This window comes from Argopecten irradians, chromosome 11, assembly GCF_041381155.1.
Source record: "Argopecten irradians isolate NY chromosome 11, Ai_NY, whole genome shotgun sequence".
Classification (NCBI taxonomy): Eukaryota; Metazoa; Mollusca; class Bivalvia; order Pectinida; family Pectinidae; genus Argopecten; species Argopecten irradians.
In genome coordinates, this window is record NC_091144.1 from 23,323,946 (window position 1) to 23,343,040 (window position 19,095).

Consider the following 19,095-nt stretch of genomic DNA (forward strand, 5'->3'; position numbering starts at 1 on the left):
ATAACTCTGCAATATGCAAAGATGGAATAATTCAAACTTAAAATATATTTCTTCTTCGCATAATACATTCAAGACGTTTTGTCTGAAAAGACATTGCGCTCGCAAACTAATGACGTCACAGTAGATGCTCACAAAGAAGTGTAGATCAATCTTTAGATATCAGATAAAGAATAATTATCAAGCAATTGAGTAATACAATGATCAGTAAAATACGCAAAATACACCGGGTTAGGAAACACCCTGCCTATTTGCGAGTTTATTAAAATGTATACATCTTAAAAAAAATAAGCAAGAATGGCATCATAAAAATAGCGAACCTCGCGGAACATTGTTAATCGAATTTGTTAATTTGTAAGTAAATATAATGAAAGCACATACGTATTATTATTATCATAACTACTCTAGTCCGTAATTAAGTACTAAGATCTGAGAGTTCTGTGGACATTGGGTTCGAAACCTCAGTGTTTGCCGGACTATGGCCATTGTGCGTCACTTCCGTCGTTGATAAGTTAGCCACACTCACATATTCGTCCTCAAACTCGCTTACACCTCGACACACTTTAAAAGTGAGCAAGCGTCGGAACGCGATTCTGAAAGCTCGGTTAAAGTTATAGTAGAGGAAAGGGTTGAGCATAGAGTTAAGATACCCTAGCCACAGGGCCACTGTCCAAGGGATGTACGGAATTTTGTAGCCAATCAATGGGTCTATAATATTTAAAATGAAGAAAGGAAACCAACACACACAGAAACATCCCATAATGATTGAAATTGTCTTTGCCGCTTTTGTTTCCCGTTTCAACTTCCCAGTTTGGTGTTTGTGCAAATGAAGTTCTAAACTACGGATATGTTTTGCTTGTTTTTCTGCAGCTAAAAATATTTTTACGTTGCACACAATCATGAAAATTGTTGGGAGGTAAAAGGCGATAGTGGAACACACCACGGCAAACGCTGTGTTGACAATGAAGCCACATGTTGAGGCATCCGGAAATAGACAGCCGTATAGATCCTCAATCCCGAAAAGGTTCCAGCCGTTCATTATTGGAACAAATGATATGAGTATCGGCGTAAGCCAACATGCAACGATCATGCCAGCGATCACGGAATTATTAAGTCGTTCGTGAAGGAACGGGCGACAAATGGCGAGGTATCTGTCGATGGCGAGGCACGACAGATGTATGATGGAGGTCGTCGTAAACATAACGTCCAAACTAGTTGAAACAAGACACAGGGTGTGGCCAAGTGCCCAAGACTTATTGCTTAACTGCTGATAGACTCCGAACGGCATCACCGACAGCGCCACCATGCAGTCGGCCAGAGCTAAAGACACCACAAATACATTTGTGATTGTCCGAAGACGTTTATGTGTGAACACAGCTACTATCACAAGTGTGTTCCCGAAAAACGTCAGCACCGGAAATAGTGTCAAAATGAGCCCGAGCACCGCCCGAACCTCTAACGAATAGAACGGTGGTGGACCCGGTTTGCCCTCTAACAGGGCTGTGCAGTTCACTTCCGGAGTTGTATTTAGCATTCCGCGAAGGACATCAAATACAGAATGGTATCGCTGCTATGCTACTATTTACACTTTTTGTAAAATTCTCACATCAACAAGTTAAATCTTTCAACATGGTTTAAATGTAGGAACTTCCGGTTCTAAATCAGTCCTTCCGGTCCATCCAAACGTTTCGTAATATAGTAATTCTTGCGTGCACACTGAAGAAATTCTTGTTTTTCTCTCTGGCCACACAGAAATATTGGTCTTCTTAAGAAATCGTCTGCAAATATACGGAAACAAAACAATTACTAATGCATTCAATAAAACAAAATAACACCTAGGATCATCTCTAATTGAAGCGCATACTTATAAACATCAGTTTGTGCTCCTTTTTTTCTAACTATGATTTCTAAAAGTTATAAGAGAGCTATATTTGCAGCTGTGTAAAAGAATGAAGAGTAAAACTAGACAAAATGCATTTATCGCAACTCATAAAATTGCTTGCGAGTAAAATATGTAAATAATTAACAGATTAACAATCATTCCAATGTCAAGGTTGGTGATTTTACGTATACGTGCCCTAACTTCCTGTTACACATACGTTTCATATCCAACCTTGCCCCATACAACCAACTGTTTCTCGCCTTTTCCCATTCTTACCAAATCAAAATACACACCTGCCCTACTATTCCCATCTGCCCTTAACTTGATCTATCCTACAGTTCGTGATCTATCCCACTTGTCTCACAGATTTAACACTAATTTTACATTTGATATGCCAGCTAGTAATCACAGCAGTTATATCAAAAGTACATATACATCGTATCTATAGGACAAAAAAATATATATGTATTAGTTCAAAGTGTTAAAGAATGTAAGATACTGTACTTTAAATAAACCGAACTACATGTACATGTGGTGAAAAGTACATATACATCGTATCTATAGGACAAGAATATATATATGTATGAGTTCAAAGTGTTAAAGAATGTAAGATACTGTACTTTAAATAAACCTAACTACATGTACATGTGGTGATTCAAAAATATGTAAAAATTAAATTAAAAAAATGAAAATCTTAACTTTGAATTTTCAGGTATAATCTAACCAAGATGGCATTTCCCCGTCATGCGTACATGAAGCTGTCGTAATTATGCGTTTCGACCTTCAATTGAATTACAATAGAATGGGCGTCTACCTAAATTGGTACAGTTATGTGACATCCATGACCTTCAAAGAAGGGAACTAAGGTACAGTATGTGTATCACTGACATTCAAAGAAACTCTACCAATGGGATGTCTTCCCTAAAGGGTAACATTATGTTGTATCAATGACCATTCAAAGAACTCTACCACATGGCTGTTTCCACTAAAGGTGTAACATTTTGTGTATCACGACCATTCAAAGAGATCTCTATCAATGGATGTCATTTCCCTAAAGGGGTTCCAGTATGTGTATACGACCTCTGAGTTAACAACTTCAAAGTTCAGTAATGTGTTACGACGCTTCAGTACCAATGGATGTCTCCCTAAAGGGTACAGTATGTGTATCACGACCTTCAAAGACTCTACAATGGATGTCTCCCTAAAGGGTACAGTAATGTATCACGACCTTCAAAGACCTCTCTACAATGGATGTCTCCCTAAAGGGTACAGTATGTGTATCACGACCTTCAAAGACCTCTACCAATGGATGTCTCCCTAAAGGGTACAGTATGTGTATTACGACCTTCAAAGAACTCTACCAATGGATGTCTCCCTAAAGGGTACAGTATGTGTATGACCTTCAAAGACCTCTACAATGGATGTCTCCCTAAAGGGTTACAGTATGTGTATCGACCTTCAAAGACCTCTACCAATGGATGTCTCCCTAAAGGGTACAGTATGTGTATCACGACCTTCAAAGACTCTACCAATGGATGTCTCCCTAAAGGGTACAGTATGTGTATCACGACCTTCAAAGACCTCTACCAATGGATGTCTCCCTAAAGGGTACAGTATGTGTATCACGACTTCAAAGACCTCTAGTCTCACCAATGGATGTTTTCCCTAAAGGGTACAGTATGTGTATCACGACCTTCAAAGACCTCTACCAATGGATGTCTCCCTAAAGGGTACAGTATGTGTATCACGACCTTCAAAGAACTACCAATGGATGTCTCCCTAAAGGGTACAGTATGTGTATCACGACCTTCAAAGACCTCTACCAATGGATGTCTCCCTAAAGGGTACAGTATGTGTATCACGACCTTCAAAGACCTCTACCAATGGATGTCTCCCTAAAGGGTACAGTATGTGTATCACGACCTTCAAAGAACTCTACCAATGGATGTCTCCCTAAAGGGTACAGTATGTGTATCACGACCTTCAAAGACCTCTACCAATGGATGTCTCCCTAAAGGGTACAGTATGTGTATCACGACCTTCAAAGACCTCTACAATGGATGTCTCCCTAAAGGGTACAGTATGTGTATCACGACCTTCAAAGAACTCTACCAATGGATGTCTCCCTAAAGGGTACAGTATGTGTATCACGACCTTCAAAGACCTCTACCAATGGATGTCTCCCTAAAGGGTACAGTATGTGTATCACGACCTTCAAAGACCTCTACCAATGGATGTCTCCCTAAAGGGTACAGTATGTGTATCACGACCTTCAAAGACCTCTACCAATGGATGTCTCCCTAAAGGGTACAGTATGTGTATCACGACCTTCAAAGACCTCTACCAATGGATGTCTCCCTAAAGGGTACAGTATGTGTATCACGACCTTCAAAGACCTCTACCAATGGATGTCTCCCTAAAGGGTACAGTATGTGTATCACGACCTTCAAAGAACTCTACCAATGGATGTCTCCCTAAAGGGTACAGTATGTGTATCACGACCTTCAAAGACCTCTACCAATGGATGTCTCCCTAAAGGGTACAGTATGTGTATCACGACCTTCAAAGACCTCTACCAATGGATGTCTCCCTAAAGGGTACAGTATGTGTATCACGACCTTCAAAGACCTCTACCAATGGATGTCTCCCTAAAGGGTACAGTATGTGTATCACGACCTTCAAAGACCTCTACCAATGGATGTCTCCCTAAAGGGTACAGTATGTGTATCACGACCTTCAAAGACCTCTACCAATGGATGTTTCCCTAAAGGGTACAGTATGTATTCACGACATTCAAAGACCTCTACCAATGGATGTCTCCCTAAAGGGTACAGTATGTGTATACGACCTTCAAAGACTCTACCAATGGATGTCTCCCTAAAGGGTACAGTATGTGTATCACGACTTCAAAGACCTCTACCAATGGATGTCTCCCTAAAGGGTACAGTATGTGTATCACGACCTTCAAAGACCTCTACCAATGGATGTCTCCCTAAAGGGTACAGTATGTGTATCACGACCTTCAAAGAACTCTACCAATGGATGTCTCCCTAAAGGGTACAATTTGTGTATCACGACCTTCAAAGACCTCTACCAACAGACGTCTCCCTAAAGGGTACATTATGTGTATCACGACATTCAAAGAACCTCTACCAATGGATGTCTCCCTAAAGGGTACAGTATGTGTATCACGACCTTCAAAGAACTCTACCAATGGATGTTTCCCTAAAGGGTACAGTATGTGTATCACGACCTTCAAAGACCTCTACCAATGGATGTCTCCCTAAAGGGTACAGTATGTGTATCACGACCTTCAAAGACCTCTACCAATGGATGTCTCCCTAAAGGGTACAGTATGTGTATCTGACCTTCAAAGACCTCTACCAATGGATGTCTCCCTAAAGGGTACAGTATGTGTATCACGACCTTCAAAGACCTCTACCAATGGATGTCTCCCTAAAGGGTACAGTATGTGTATCACGACCTTCAAAGAACTCTACCAATGGATGTCTCCCTAAAGGGTACAGTATGTGTATCACGACATTCAAAGACCTCTACCAATGGATGTCTCCCTAAAGGGTACAGTATGTGTATCACGACCTTCAAAGAACTCTACCAATGGATGTTTCCCTAAAGGGTACAGTATGTGTATCACGACCTTCAAAGAACTCTACCAACAGACGTCTCTATAAAGGGTACAGTATGTGTATCACGACCTTCAAAGACCTCTACCAATGGATGTCTCCCTAAAGGGTACAGTATGTGTATTACGACCTTCAAAGACCTCTACCAATGGATGTCTCCCTAAAGGGTACAGTATGTGTATCACGACCTTCAAAGACCTCTACCAATGGATGTCTCCCTAAAGGGTACAGTATGTGTATCACGACCTTCAAAGACCTCTACCAATGGATGTCTCCCTAAAGGGTACAGTATGTGTATCACGACCTTCAAAGAACTCTACCAATGGATGTTTCCCTAAAGGGTACAGTATGTGTATCACGACCTTCAAAGAACTCTACCAATGGATGTCTCCCTAAAGGGTACAGTATGTGTATCACGACCTTCAAAGACCTCTACCAATGGATGTCTCCCTAAAGGGTACAGTATGTGTATCACGACCTTCAAAGACCTCTACCAATGGATGTCTCCCTAAAGGGTACAGTATGTGTATTTCGACCTTCAAAGACCTCTACCAATGGATGTCTCCCTAAAGGGTACAGTATGTGTATCACGACCTTCAAAGAACTCTACCAATGGATGTCTCCCTAAAGGGTACAGTATGTGTATCACGACCTTCAAAGACCTCTACCAATGGATGTCTCCCTAAAGGGTACAGTATGTGTATCACGACCTTCAAAGACCTCTACCAATGGATGTTTCCCTAAAGGGTACAGTATGTGTATCACGACATTCAAAGACCTCTACCAATGGATGTCTCCCTAAAGGGTACAGTATGTGTATCACGACCTTCAAAGACCTCTACCAATGGATGTCTCCCTAAAGGGTACAGTATGTGTATCATGACCTTCAAAGACCTCTACCAATGGATGTCTCCCTAAAGGGTACAGTATGTGTATCATGACATTCAAAGACCTCTACCAATGGATGTTTCCCTAAAGGGTACAGTATGTGTATCATGACCTTCAAAGAACTCTACCAATGGATGTCTCCCTAAAGGGTACAGTATGTGTATCATGACCTTCAAAGACCTCTCAAAGACTCTACCAATGGATGTCTCCCTAAAGGGTACAGTATGTGTATCACGACATTCAAAGACCTCTACCAATGGATGTCTCCCTAAAGGGTACAGTATGTGTATCATGACCTTCAAAGACCTCTACCAATGGATGTCTCCCTAAAGGGTACAGTATGTGTATCATGACCTTCAAAGAACTCTACCAATGGATGTTTCCCTAAAGGGTACAGTATGTGTATCATGACCTTCAAAGACCTCTACCAATGGATGTCTCCCTAAAGGGTACAGTATGTGTATCACGACCTTCAAAGACCTCTACCAATGGATGTCTCCCTAAAGGGTACAGTATGTGTATCACGACCTTCAAAGACCTCTACCAATGGATGTCTCCCTAAAGGGTACAGTATGTGTATCATGACCTTCAAAGACCTCTACCAATGGATGTCTCCCTAAAGGGTACAGTATGTGTATCACGACCTTCAAAGACCTCTACCAATGGACGTCTCCCTAAAGGGTACAGTATGTGTATCACGACCTTCAAAGACCTCTACCAATGGATGTCTCCCTAAAGGGTACAGTATGTGTATCACGACCTTCAAAGACCTCTACCAATGGATGTCTCCCTAAAGGGTACAGTATGTGTATCACGACATTCAAAGACCTCTACCAATGGATGTCTCCCTAAAGGGTACAGTATGTGTATCCTGACCTTCAAAGACCTCTACCAATGGATGTCTCCCTAAAGGGTACAGTATGTGTATCACGACCTTCAAAGACCTCTACCAATGGATGTCTCCCTAAAGGGTACAGTATGTGTATCACGACCTTCAAAGACCTCTACCAATGGATGTCTCCCTAAAGGGTACAGTATGTGTATCTGACCTTCAAAGAACTCTACCAATGGATGTCTCCCTAAAGGGTACAGTATGTGTATCAGACCTTCAAAGACTCTACCAATGGATGTTTCCCTAAAGGGTACAGTATGTGTATCATGACATTCAAAGACCTCTACCAATGGATGTTTCCCTAAAGGGTACAGTATGTATATCATGACATTCAAAGACCTCTACAATGGACGTCTCCTAAAGGGTACAGTATGTGTATCATGACCTTCAAAGAACTCTACCAATGGATGTTTCCATAAAGGGTACAGTATGTGTATCATGACATTCAAAGACCTCTACCAATAGATGTCTCCCGAAATTGTACAGTATGTGTATCATGACATTCAAAGACCTCTACTAATGGACGTCTCCCTAAAGGGTACAGTATGTGTATCACGACATTCAAAGACCTCTACCAATGGATGTTTCCATAAAGGGTGCATTATGTGTATCATGACCTTCAAAGATCTCTACCAATGGACGTCTCCATAAAGGGTACAGTATGTGTATCATGACCTTCAAAGACCTCTACCAATGGACGTTTCCATAAAGGGTACAGTATGTGTATTACGACATTCAAAGACCTCTACCAATGGTTGTTTCCATAAAGGGTACAGTACGTGTATCCCGACGGAAACGACCTCTACCAATGGTTGTTTCCATAAAGGGTAAGGGTACAGTACGTGTATCCCGACGGAAACGTGGTGAGTAAGTTAAACGTGTCTGTTTTACACCACCAAACAATGCATCTCATGTGTTCATCATTATTCAGTATTCTTCCATGTTATATTTTCAGTCATTAGTCTAATTCAAAATTAATAGCAATTAGCAAAACGTCAAATTTCTTATTACTAGATCTCCATGTGAAACGGAAAGTATCCTTTCAATTAATGTCCAATTATCAGCCAGGATCATAGGTTCAGGAGGAGAGGAAAGGTCGGAGTATCTAAAATAAAACATCGTCCTATGGATTAGTACCTGGCAACTGGCAAATTGGGATTCGAACTTCGACCTAAAGAATTAAGTAATCATTTGTAAGTTGCTGGGACATTTGAACCACTTTATCACCCAGCCACTATTAAATTTCCGTCTTCAGTGTCTAAACCTCGTGTTCCATATACAACTACTACAGAAATGTATTTCTGATCGGGGATATATGAGAAGTGATGTTATGCACTTATATATGTTTTGATAAGAATGACAAAATTGCACGAATGCAACACCAAAAAAACAATTAAAAGTTTACAATGAATGATAAAGTATGCTATATTAATTGTTTGCATATGAAGCGTTTCCGTAAATCTTTCACATATTTGTGGTATATATATTTCAGCTGATCATGACCTATGCAGATGGCGGGAAACGTTGGCTGTCGTCTGCCGATAGCGGAATGCGCCAGCTGACAGGCTATCGGCTGTGTATGTGCGGGAGCGCCTCGCAGCGCTGCACAATTACATGTCATTAATGTGAGAGAACAACGCAGGCGATGAAGGCTAATAGGAATGATAGGGTATCAGAATAAAAATAACATTTCTATAGTCACTACTTCTGTAACGTTATATGCTACAGTTGGCACGGTACGACGTGGTAGCCACACATGTGATACAGACTTACACAAGGAATCGCCTGGCTGTACGTTTGTTTACAATTAAGAAGGTTTTGTATAGTACCACCGTGAATAAAAGTTGTATTTAAAACACGTGTCCAGCTGTGTTGTAAGAACTGAAATTGTATTGCCATCTTGTTTTGATAACATTAAGATAAACCCGACACTTTATTGTAGTCAACAAACATCTTGAACTTGATTACGGTGGCTGTTCCGAAAATGCTCCTGAATACCGGACAAGGTGAACCAATTAAATACTTCTCTATGCTCGGTATCAAACATAACTGAATTTTAGCGAATGCCATATCGAATGTCATGTGGCTGATTGTTGGCATTACTTAGATATGAAAATTTCCTGGAATTAATAAACATATTTCATACACGTGTTCTTTGTAGCATAACGTTAAGTTTAGAATCCATTATAAATTGGTAATGACGGATATGAACTGCACCATTTGGCTAGGTTAAAAGTTAAGGTGTCTATGAATATAAACATTTGACATTCTGTTGACGGCTGCTATCCAGCTATAGGGTGGGCCAGCCATCATTGTCGGGGGAGGGACGAGATAGCCGTGACTGTCAGACGAGGGGTAGGAATGAAGTAGGGAGGGGGAGGGGGTTGAGGCCTCTATGATACAATCAGACAATCTCAATCTACTTGACATCACGGGCAAAGCTCTTAACACAATGTGTAATTGTATTTCCGCCCTTGGCAGCTGATATTGTTTGTCACATACATATACAATGAATAAACAATGTTATTATATAAGTTATGATTCATCTATACAATCGTATATATATTACTCTTCGTGAAACAAGGTTGTAATTGATTCATAATCTGGGGAAACAATTTCTCAGGTTCAACCTTGGAACTACTGATAAAATATATCAATTCGGGACGGCACGTGTTATTTTTTTTTATCTTTTTAGTTTTTATCCATTCGGTATCATCTTTCTTTCACTCTCTGTTAAACGCGAGATTTCTTGATTACAAGAAAAACGTCTATCCGTCGAGATAATCACTTTTGATAATCCGAAAATAGAACGCCAAAGGGAGGAAGCATCAGTCTAAAAGAAGGTTGGTGAAGATGAAAGGAGATGATAATCAAAGAGAGATAAATGAACATGTTACGCAAAATCTCTTATCACTCTCACTCATCATAAGAGTGTTCAGAAACAGCTTGGCATTCAAGGACGAAATTTTACAGAAATTAATCTAGCAAATTGGATGAAATTTTGACATACTTAAATCACGCAAACTTCAGAAAAAAAACATGACAGCAAATTTTAACAAAATCACATCATTATCAGGCGCCAATCAAAAACGATTTGCTTCATTTTCTTGAAGACGTCTGCATTAAAAGATGAATGATGATTCAATAAGATAGATGTTTGGGTGGAATGTATCAAAATTAGACTGGGTTTTGATGGTGATAAATTCAAACGGATTTGTGATATGAAGTTCCAAGACTTATCTTTCTACCCCAGTGCCAATTGTGAAGACAAGTTTGTGTCGCGTCTATCTATTGTTATAGGCCCAGAAAATGCTTAATACATATCATAATCACTAATTAGCCTATTGCTTTCGACATAAGATAAAAATTCTTGTTTGCGGTATGGTATTTCGTAGTTTTAAATCTCAAAAAGGATGATCGAGATTCTATAACATGAGCTTAAATTTACGTACATGTGTTCGTTTTACAGGAAAACACACGTTACTTATACGGATACACGTATTCGTTTCTTCACAAAGGTGCATATGGTATGAATATGGCTAAAAGTGTTCCGGAAATACGCAGTACCAAATCAGCGGCACGTTTTTTTGCAGAGGAGTGATTATGACGTCATCAACTTGTGACGCAATAATCATGACAGCGTAAATCTCATTCTGCATTTACCGCCCTAAATTCAAACGTCGCTGAGCGGTGTACTACAGCGGAAAACTATAGAAACCTAATTATACTTTTTGAGATTTCCAGACTTATTATTTATTATCTTATCCTTATTTTCCATTTTGCCAAGCCTTTTTTTTCGTTCTTTCCTTGTAAGTGCTTCAGAGCCATGTAAATGTTCTAGAAACATTCAACCAAATACACTTCAAGAGGTCCAGACCTACTGTACATATTGCAATAAGACAGATAAACTACATTATAAACTCGTAATACAATTACAAAAAGCCTACAATTCCATAGTATCATTTTGACTGATAAAATACATCGAAAAAAAAAATTGACACATATTTATATAGGCCTACGTCTTAGAAATATTATGAATTCAGCAAACATACCGATAATTCTTTCAAAATCTGAATTTTGTATGCTTTCTATGCAGAAAACAAACCATAAGTAGACTCCGATTTGTTTTCAATCGTTAATACATAAGAACTAACCTGGCGTTTTACCTTTATCCCTTCCCAGTTCTTGGGACGTTGCATCTTTCCGAGGGCGCCGCCATCTCAGTTTTAAATCAGTTGAGATGACGCCACCTAGCGGTAAACAAATTGGCGTCATATTGACGTCAATATGTTGGCGCCAAAATTGTGCATTAATCGATATTCAGAGAAGTCACTGAAATTTATCTTTTCACTTGTTAAGCGAAGAGGGATATTTTATTGACTCCTGTGAATATCTAAACAATACAATTTTCTCATCAGAATCTCATATGTCCAACAATAGAAAGCCATAATTAGTTTACAAAGATAGTGATAATACCAAAATGGTTAATAGAGTATTAATGTACATATATAAAATAAAAATACTTCTAGTTACAACTGTATATGTCTATACAAAGTTGTACTCATTTGACGTTACTACTTTTCAGAGTTACATGTAAGTGGTAAACTGCTGTGTACTATGACTTAATCGTTATATTGAACTCGCGCCTCAAAAAATTTCAGCATATATCATTCCAGAGGGTGCTATTAAATATCGTTAACAGTTATGGAATCGCTCCCAGAGACAGAGTATATACACATATTATTGAATGCGTAATAACTCCCGTAGGACGCGAGACTTTCATTGGCTGTTTTGTACAGATGCACGTGTACTTTTAAAGGGTCTTCTTCGAGTTAAGCTATATTCCACCACTTTTTTATTCTAAACTCAAAGGATACAAAAGAAAATGAAAACATTCAAAATAGCAATGTATTTTGGTAATTAACACAATTCGTTATTACGAATATTACAAAAAAAACAACAACTTAAAAGTAAAATCGTATTCCTATCTGATTATTGGCACTCTAAAGTTTCTACGAATTATTATAGATGTGTTAAATGGGATTACAACAATGTTCATTTTCTATATATGACACTGGTGCACAACTGATGTGTAGAGCTTGTTGTCTATCTCGAATCATTAGTAAGTTCTAAAGTACTTGTGTGATTATTATTTCCGTATTTGTGACATTGATAAAATTTTATCCTTCCATATCTGTCATATTTATATGTTGCATTTTGCGGTACAATCGAAACTAATTAAACATCCTGTCTAATTCGAAGAATTTTCTGGTCCCGACAACACTTCCTTATATATATTAAGGTGTACCCGAAAACTATCATAATGTTGAATTCAAAGTTGTTAAAAACTCGAGTTAACAAGGTTTTCATTGTATTAATGATATATTTTTTATCTCAGAATAAAATCAGAACACTAGTTTTTAGTTATTCCGTCGACCTCATCTTTCGGTCGATAAAATTATACAATTTGAAAGAGCGAAATATGTTTAATAAATATCAGAATTCTTCCATGGAGACTTCTTGAGTAAAAGAATGTTTATGCTACATGAAATTTCTGACTTCCTGAACGAGATGACATGAACTTCCGTTTGCCAACAAGCGACTCAAGAGTGTTCACTTCCGGAAGCCATCTTGGTCAGACTGACTAATCATCAGTGACCTTAAAAGACACTTGACACCGGGCTATTCCCGACTCCATTATAATTTGCCACACACGTACACTTGAAAGTGATCTTCATGTTCAAAGGTATAATGTGGAAATATCACATTTCAGAACAAGACTTTATAAATGTGTCTTGAAATAGTTACTGGCCCATTTTTTCGGTGTAATAACCGTTCCGTAAAATAAAGACTGACTTTTAGATAGAACTCGTGATGAGCGTAGAATACATAGATAGATACAGTCAGGTATGATAGTTATCTGGACTCCTGGCGTGTTACTTTAATTATATCTCAGAACCCTGCCGTTGATTGGGCTATGATCGATTTTTGATGTATAATTTATCCATAAGTTTCCATTCCGAGCTAAATTCACATTGACTAATGCTAACTGATAATGAACGCACGTCGAAGTTCTTTGAAGTCGCGTTTTGTAGTAAATTCAAACATACCAGAAACGTGGCGTTGCGAATACGTTTGATTCCGTAGTTTCACAGCGTGTTATGGGGAATTTAATTCATTTCCGAGACTTAAATACAAATTAATGACAAAACAAAGTGTTTCCCAGGCTAACTAAACCCAAAGTTTCTAGAATAGAATTCCTGAGAGATTGTATTGACTATGCATACCACCGATCTAAAGGGACACTTAAAAACAACAACTGAAAATTTCACTCGGTACCGGATCGTGGAGGGAACGTCGTATTATTTTGTTAATTAAATTCAAAAATAGATGAACACAATATCCTGACAGACATCATTCAGCTATTTTATCTCAACGATATTGTTTGTTGGTGTGTTTAGTTGGTTATTACTTTGACTGTGTGACAATGTGCATATATATGCGCAATATTATAAAAAAGAAGCTATCTTAGGAGAGGAACTAATATGAGTTATCAGCTTGTATCCAAATCCCAACAGTGAATGTTTTTTCTGTTTATGCATGAAGGTATGCTTAAATAAATAAAATATTGTTTTTAGAATTATGGATCCTAAGTAAGGATGCATACTAACTTATGTGTGACATGTTACATACCTTACTCAGTAGCGAAGTCCTACTCCCACACGTTGAACTTTATAATCACTGTACAAGTATATCTCAACACATCGTCCGAATTTATATCCCTTTCTGTTTCCGTAATATTAAACTTCCATGTTTTAAATAAAAATAGTTTTCCACTATCTTGGCAATCTCAGTTATCCGATTTATTTAATCCCCAATCACTACGTTACGTTAAGGATGATAAAAACAGAAATTATTGTTGACAAACAACTATGGTTACGTTTCCAAGTAATTACACATTAAAACTTCCTGTAAGATGAATAAATCCTGAGTTATAACAGAGAGCTAGCGTCATTGATTCATGCCCGTTGTACATCAGTGCTGTAATAGTCACCAGTAGCTCGTCGTACCAGAATGATAAAACAAAATGTTTCACAAGTACTAGGATATACAGAATTACCCTAATGACGTCATGTGTCCATTCCAAGTAGATGTATCGAACGCGCCTTTCTCGTATCGATAACCCTCTTCAGTTTTGAAGTCCAATCAGAACCTTTTGTATACGTTAGTTACCGAACACAGCACCTGTCTTTTTATGACTACTAGTATCGAACGGGTCCGATCACGCACGAAGCGAACGCACCTGTGATTTAAACAAACGTCGTTGATGCATTTTCATTTATAGAAATAGGTTTCTATGCAGAAGTCCCGCATGTCTCAATGCTAGTGTATCCACATTACATATAGGTCGTATTTAACTCTCCTCCGCATAAGTAGTACTCCTTCACATGCGCTACCCAGAGTTTCTCTAGCAGAAATGGAGAAAATACTGTTTTTACAAGAGATGTATTTCTACCCAAAGTCTCAACAGCAGAGAGAGGCTCCACATAGGGATCTGTATTTAGCACAAATATCATAAGTAGTTATGCTGCAATTGTTGTTAAAGAATAGTTTCCCTAACGACCTCCCGCTAGCGCGTTATGCTAACGCAATGGTATTTTGTCATGTATAGAATGGGGGATACAAGGCACGCCAAGACTTGCTGGAGATAAGGAGGGGGAGAGGACTCAACGAGTTAGACAATGCTATACCAGTCAGTACTATTTGTAACACAACCGTATTGTAGCCATGGAAATTCTCAACATCCCACAACAACTCGTTATATGTGACTCTGGTAAAACCATGTATTCCATTGTAAGATTGTCTGGGGCAGATGGAATATCATATAGGTTCCGTGGTATACTCCTCAAGTCCTACCTGTAGTGCATTGCTAATACTTGACTAATTTCTCAGAGCTCGTTCAGGAAGGCTCTTAGTGATAGAAGTAGAATTCCTTTTTGCTAAAACGATTTTCAGCATTTTAATGTACGCCTAGCCATTACGTGTTGCCAAAACTCAGAAGCAAGATGCTCTATAACTAAAGCAATCCTGACGAAACAGAATTCCATGCTTATCTGTGTTCTTGTCGTTTGAAAAAGAAATCTTCCTTCACAAAACCAGATTCATATCTGTCAAAACATGACAAACACACATGTACAAATTATTCTATGCAATTTGCAATAACGCGATATCTTAATACAAAACACATCACTGCGTCGCCGCGTCGTGTGAAAACCAATCCGTGACATTCTACGTTCTACACATTTATGATTTGATTTCAAACAAGCGAGAGAATCACTGTCATATAATTAACAGTATATAATATATACTTGCCTTTTGAAACCCATGTACAGCTTCCACTATTAAGGTTTGGCGGACATGCATGCTACACAATCTATTGGGCCCATTGATCTGTAACGATCTCTAGTCGGTCCGCGAGCGTGCGTGAACCACATCAGTTTATTGCAGAGCATTCACAGGTCTTTGCAGGACGTCATTACGCCCACAATAAAATAAGGTGTTGAGAATTCAAATCTAATTTGACTCAACATACATGTAGATATTAAACTACAACCTATGCTGACCACTAAAACACCACTAGAACACAGTACGCGATACATAGCCTAACAGTAAATATACCGCGGCCGAGTTTAGATACAAATGCGCCAAGGTAATTAATTCCTCAATAGGAGTTTAACGTCTTAGGTAGCTGTACACATTTTCAATGAATAAATAATATTTAGATATCCCAAACAAAGATATAGGGACTGATTGAACAGCGCTGAGTTGTCGTCTTAATGGCAAAACGACAATGCTTCGACAAGTACAATAGAACGGTGTGAAATGTAACGCTATCCACAATCGTGTGACATCAGACTTTAATTATAAACATCAAGTACAATAAAAAACCGTTTAAAGGGTCGACACGACCAGTCCTATATATATTTGATGTATGAAGTCGGTCAAAAGATTCAATTTCGTCTTCACAAGAAAGACAAATTATTTCGAAATTTGTTTGTGGAATTTAAGAAACATGGCAGGTCAATAATTTTTGTAACAAGATAAAGTGAACAATTCGCATACAGCATTTTGACTTTTTGAGACAAATTAAAACCTTGTATTATACACAAATCACATTGTAAATCAATGTAATGTCAATATTGTGTCGCTGTGCTCATTCGGAAGCCTATCGCATACTATAGACGAGGAACCCGTTAAATAGGGCGGTCAGCATCTACAGCGTTATTCACTCTTGAATAATTTATAACTCCGACAAGACCTTCAAATTGGGACCTCTGATCTATGATATTTGGTTTGGTAATGTTTAACATTATATTATCAGACGTCATCATTTGGGGATGGGTGTATATGTCCAAAGGAAACATAACCAGCAGTCTATGGTTAGTGCTTGATTAAGGTTCCGCGCGAGATTTTAGCGGGTTTTTTTTATCTCGTAACCTGGATGTGGCGGGTTAGGGTATATGATATCGGAAAACCGTAACCACACGGACACAACGAATCTAAACAAAAGTTCTCGTATAAAATTGTATTTATGAAAAAAAAAGTACTATTTAAATAAAATAGTGCCGTAACGAATGTCTTATAATTATCCCGTTTTGGTGGCTTACTGGAAATTTGATATGTGTCTAGACTTACATATAAAACCAACAGATATTATCTACATAAGTTGTATTTCCAAGGTTCTATATATATGATAAAGCGTTTTGTCCGCTTTGGCTACATTTGTCGACGGAATGTATACTAATACCAAAAAACTATAAGATGTTGAAGTGATTCCAGCTCAATTTGTACATATGACATGTTTAGGAAACCAAGTTATATGTACATTAGTGTGTGTCTGTAGGGTAATATTATATAAATCAATCTGTTCCTGTTTTGTTTGTGATAATTATAGCCGTATAATGCTAAAACTGAAGTGTGTTGCAACTCACACAAACCTCTTCCCTTCAATTACCGAGAAGTACTAAAACACAACTTAAACACACAAGGCAGCCATCGACCTCGACATTGGATGTCTAGTTATGCATTCAGAGCAATACAGGCCCTAACAATGGCGGTAAATTGGATGGGAATAAAAGATAAGGAAATTATGCGTTTTTATGTATTGAAAACGACTGTGCAGACAAGAAATAACATTAACGTAATGGTTGTATGTGTTTGTATCTTGCATTTCCATAAGAATAAAACTCTGTTATGTGGCTATATAGAAAGATTATGCATAGCGTAAACATGTTTTGTAACGATTGGGAAATAGGTCAGAGATCAATAAGGTAATACCAGGTATATCTCCAGAAAATAACCAAATCTTATGTGTAGCATATTTTGTAGGTTTTATTACCTTACCAAAGTCAGGGTCTTTAAAAGACCGACAAGAAAATGATGATAGCAATATTGGACTAACATATACTGATCAATAACTTCAAGTGATAGTTTTCTTACCCAAATGATGGGCTTTGTAAGTAACTAAAAACGAGCGGTAAACGAGAAACGCTCTAAATATGTTTTAGCATTTAATTATCGTTACATTGATGTAGTCTCGGAATTAATTCAACCTTGATACATATATTTACGGAGAAATCTTTCCGTATGTGATTCGTACATCACAAATGTTCCCACGAATCTCGCTCTTGTCGTCAAAGACGCACATTCCTTTTCATCTGTCATTAGGTACAGATAGAGTAATTGTTTATATTAATAAACTTATAGTCATAGAAACTGTTAATCATTTAGTCGTTTCTATAAATACCGCATGCCGTTTGAATATTTCCCATTTATGTGGTATGTGGCTAAACGTTCTTTAAACATCTAGGGGAATTTAAGGACGGTATCCCCTGCTTACAATGTGTTGCATGTGTGAATACCATGTGTTTTGGGAGGGTGCGGTATATTCATGGTGTGTCCCTCTGTAATAATAGAACTTTTGCCATTTTTATAGTGCTATCACACTAAAGCATGCCACACAAGACAACAGTGGCACATTTATTATAGTTTAAAGATTTACTAGGTTTTTAACCAATCTTAAATCCCCATCGGACGTAACCTCCAAACTACAGACCTATACGCCTCACAAAATTGAAAAATGCGGAAAAGGACAAACAGTTCATCTAAGACATTACTTAACGCAGTGCCATGCTACACCTCAAATAAGGGACGACGAATCCATGACCAATGTCCTTGATATCTGTGGCATATAAGTTTTATGCTTGTAGACAGAGTACCAGACGGAGGAATAGTTCATATCTTATTCAGACAATACCATACTAATCTCCATCGAAATATTCCAGATATTGACTAACATATTTCTCGGCATCGCTTGCGTACTCGATCTCGGACGACAGACTTTGAAATCAGCACAAAGGATGTAAAGCTTCGCGACGTGAACGGGTTGATCTAATATTCTAGCTATTTCTTGTTTCCTTTAATTAAACGTGTAAAATTCATGAACTGTATCATCTTAACTAGTTTCCTATAAAGCATTAACTTACACCATCTCCTTATAGACCAGGATTTAAATATTAAATAGGGACGCAGAACAAGTATCAATGTAACTAGTACTTGTCACTGTTCCTTGTAGACCTCTAACTCGCGAGGATAAGGCGGAAGCATTTAACAATAACTCAAACATTAAACACAATGATTCTATAAAGTAATCCTTTTATCATTCAGCCTAATATCACCATCTTTAATAATATCAGATTTAAGTCATTTTTCGCTGTTCAGACAGTTTTTTT

At 38.1% G+C, this 19,095-nt stretch overlaps 1 protein-coding gene across 5 annotated transcripts in view; it reads right to left on the reverse strand.

Annotated features, from left to right (window-relative positions):
- Positions 1–200: 200 nt before the first annotated feature.
- Positions 201–19,095, reverse strand: part of LOC138335044 (5-hydroxytryptamine receptor 4-like) — a 122,111-nt gene continuing 103,216 nt past the window's right edge. For 2 of the 5 annotated variants that reach the window (XM_069283944.1, XM_069283943.1), the window contains one exon: positions 201–1,775. In XM_069283944.1, coding sequence (XP_069140045.1) covers positions 413–1,531 — 1,119 coding nt within the window. In that variant the 5' untranslated portion in view covers positions 1,532–1,775 and the 3' untranslated portion in view covers positions 201–412. Of the gene's footprint in view, positions 1,776–11,457; positions 11,603–13,996; positions 14,933–19,095 lie in introns of those variants that run through there. The other 3 variants (XM_069283945.1, XM_069283942.1, XM_069283947.1) reach the window with 3 other exon arrangements.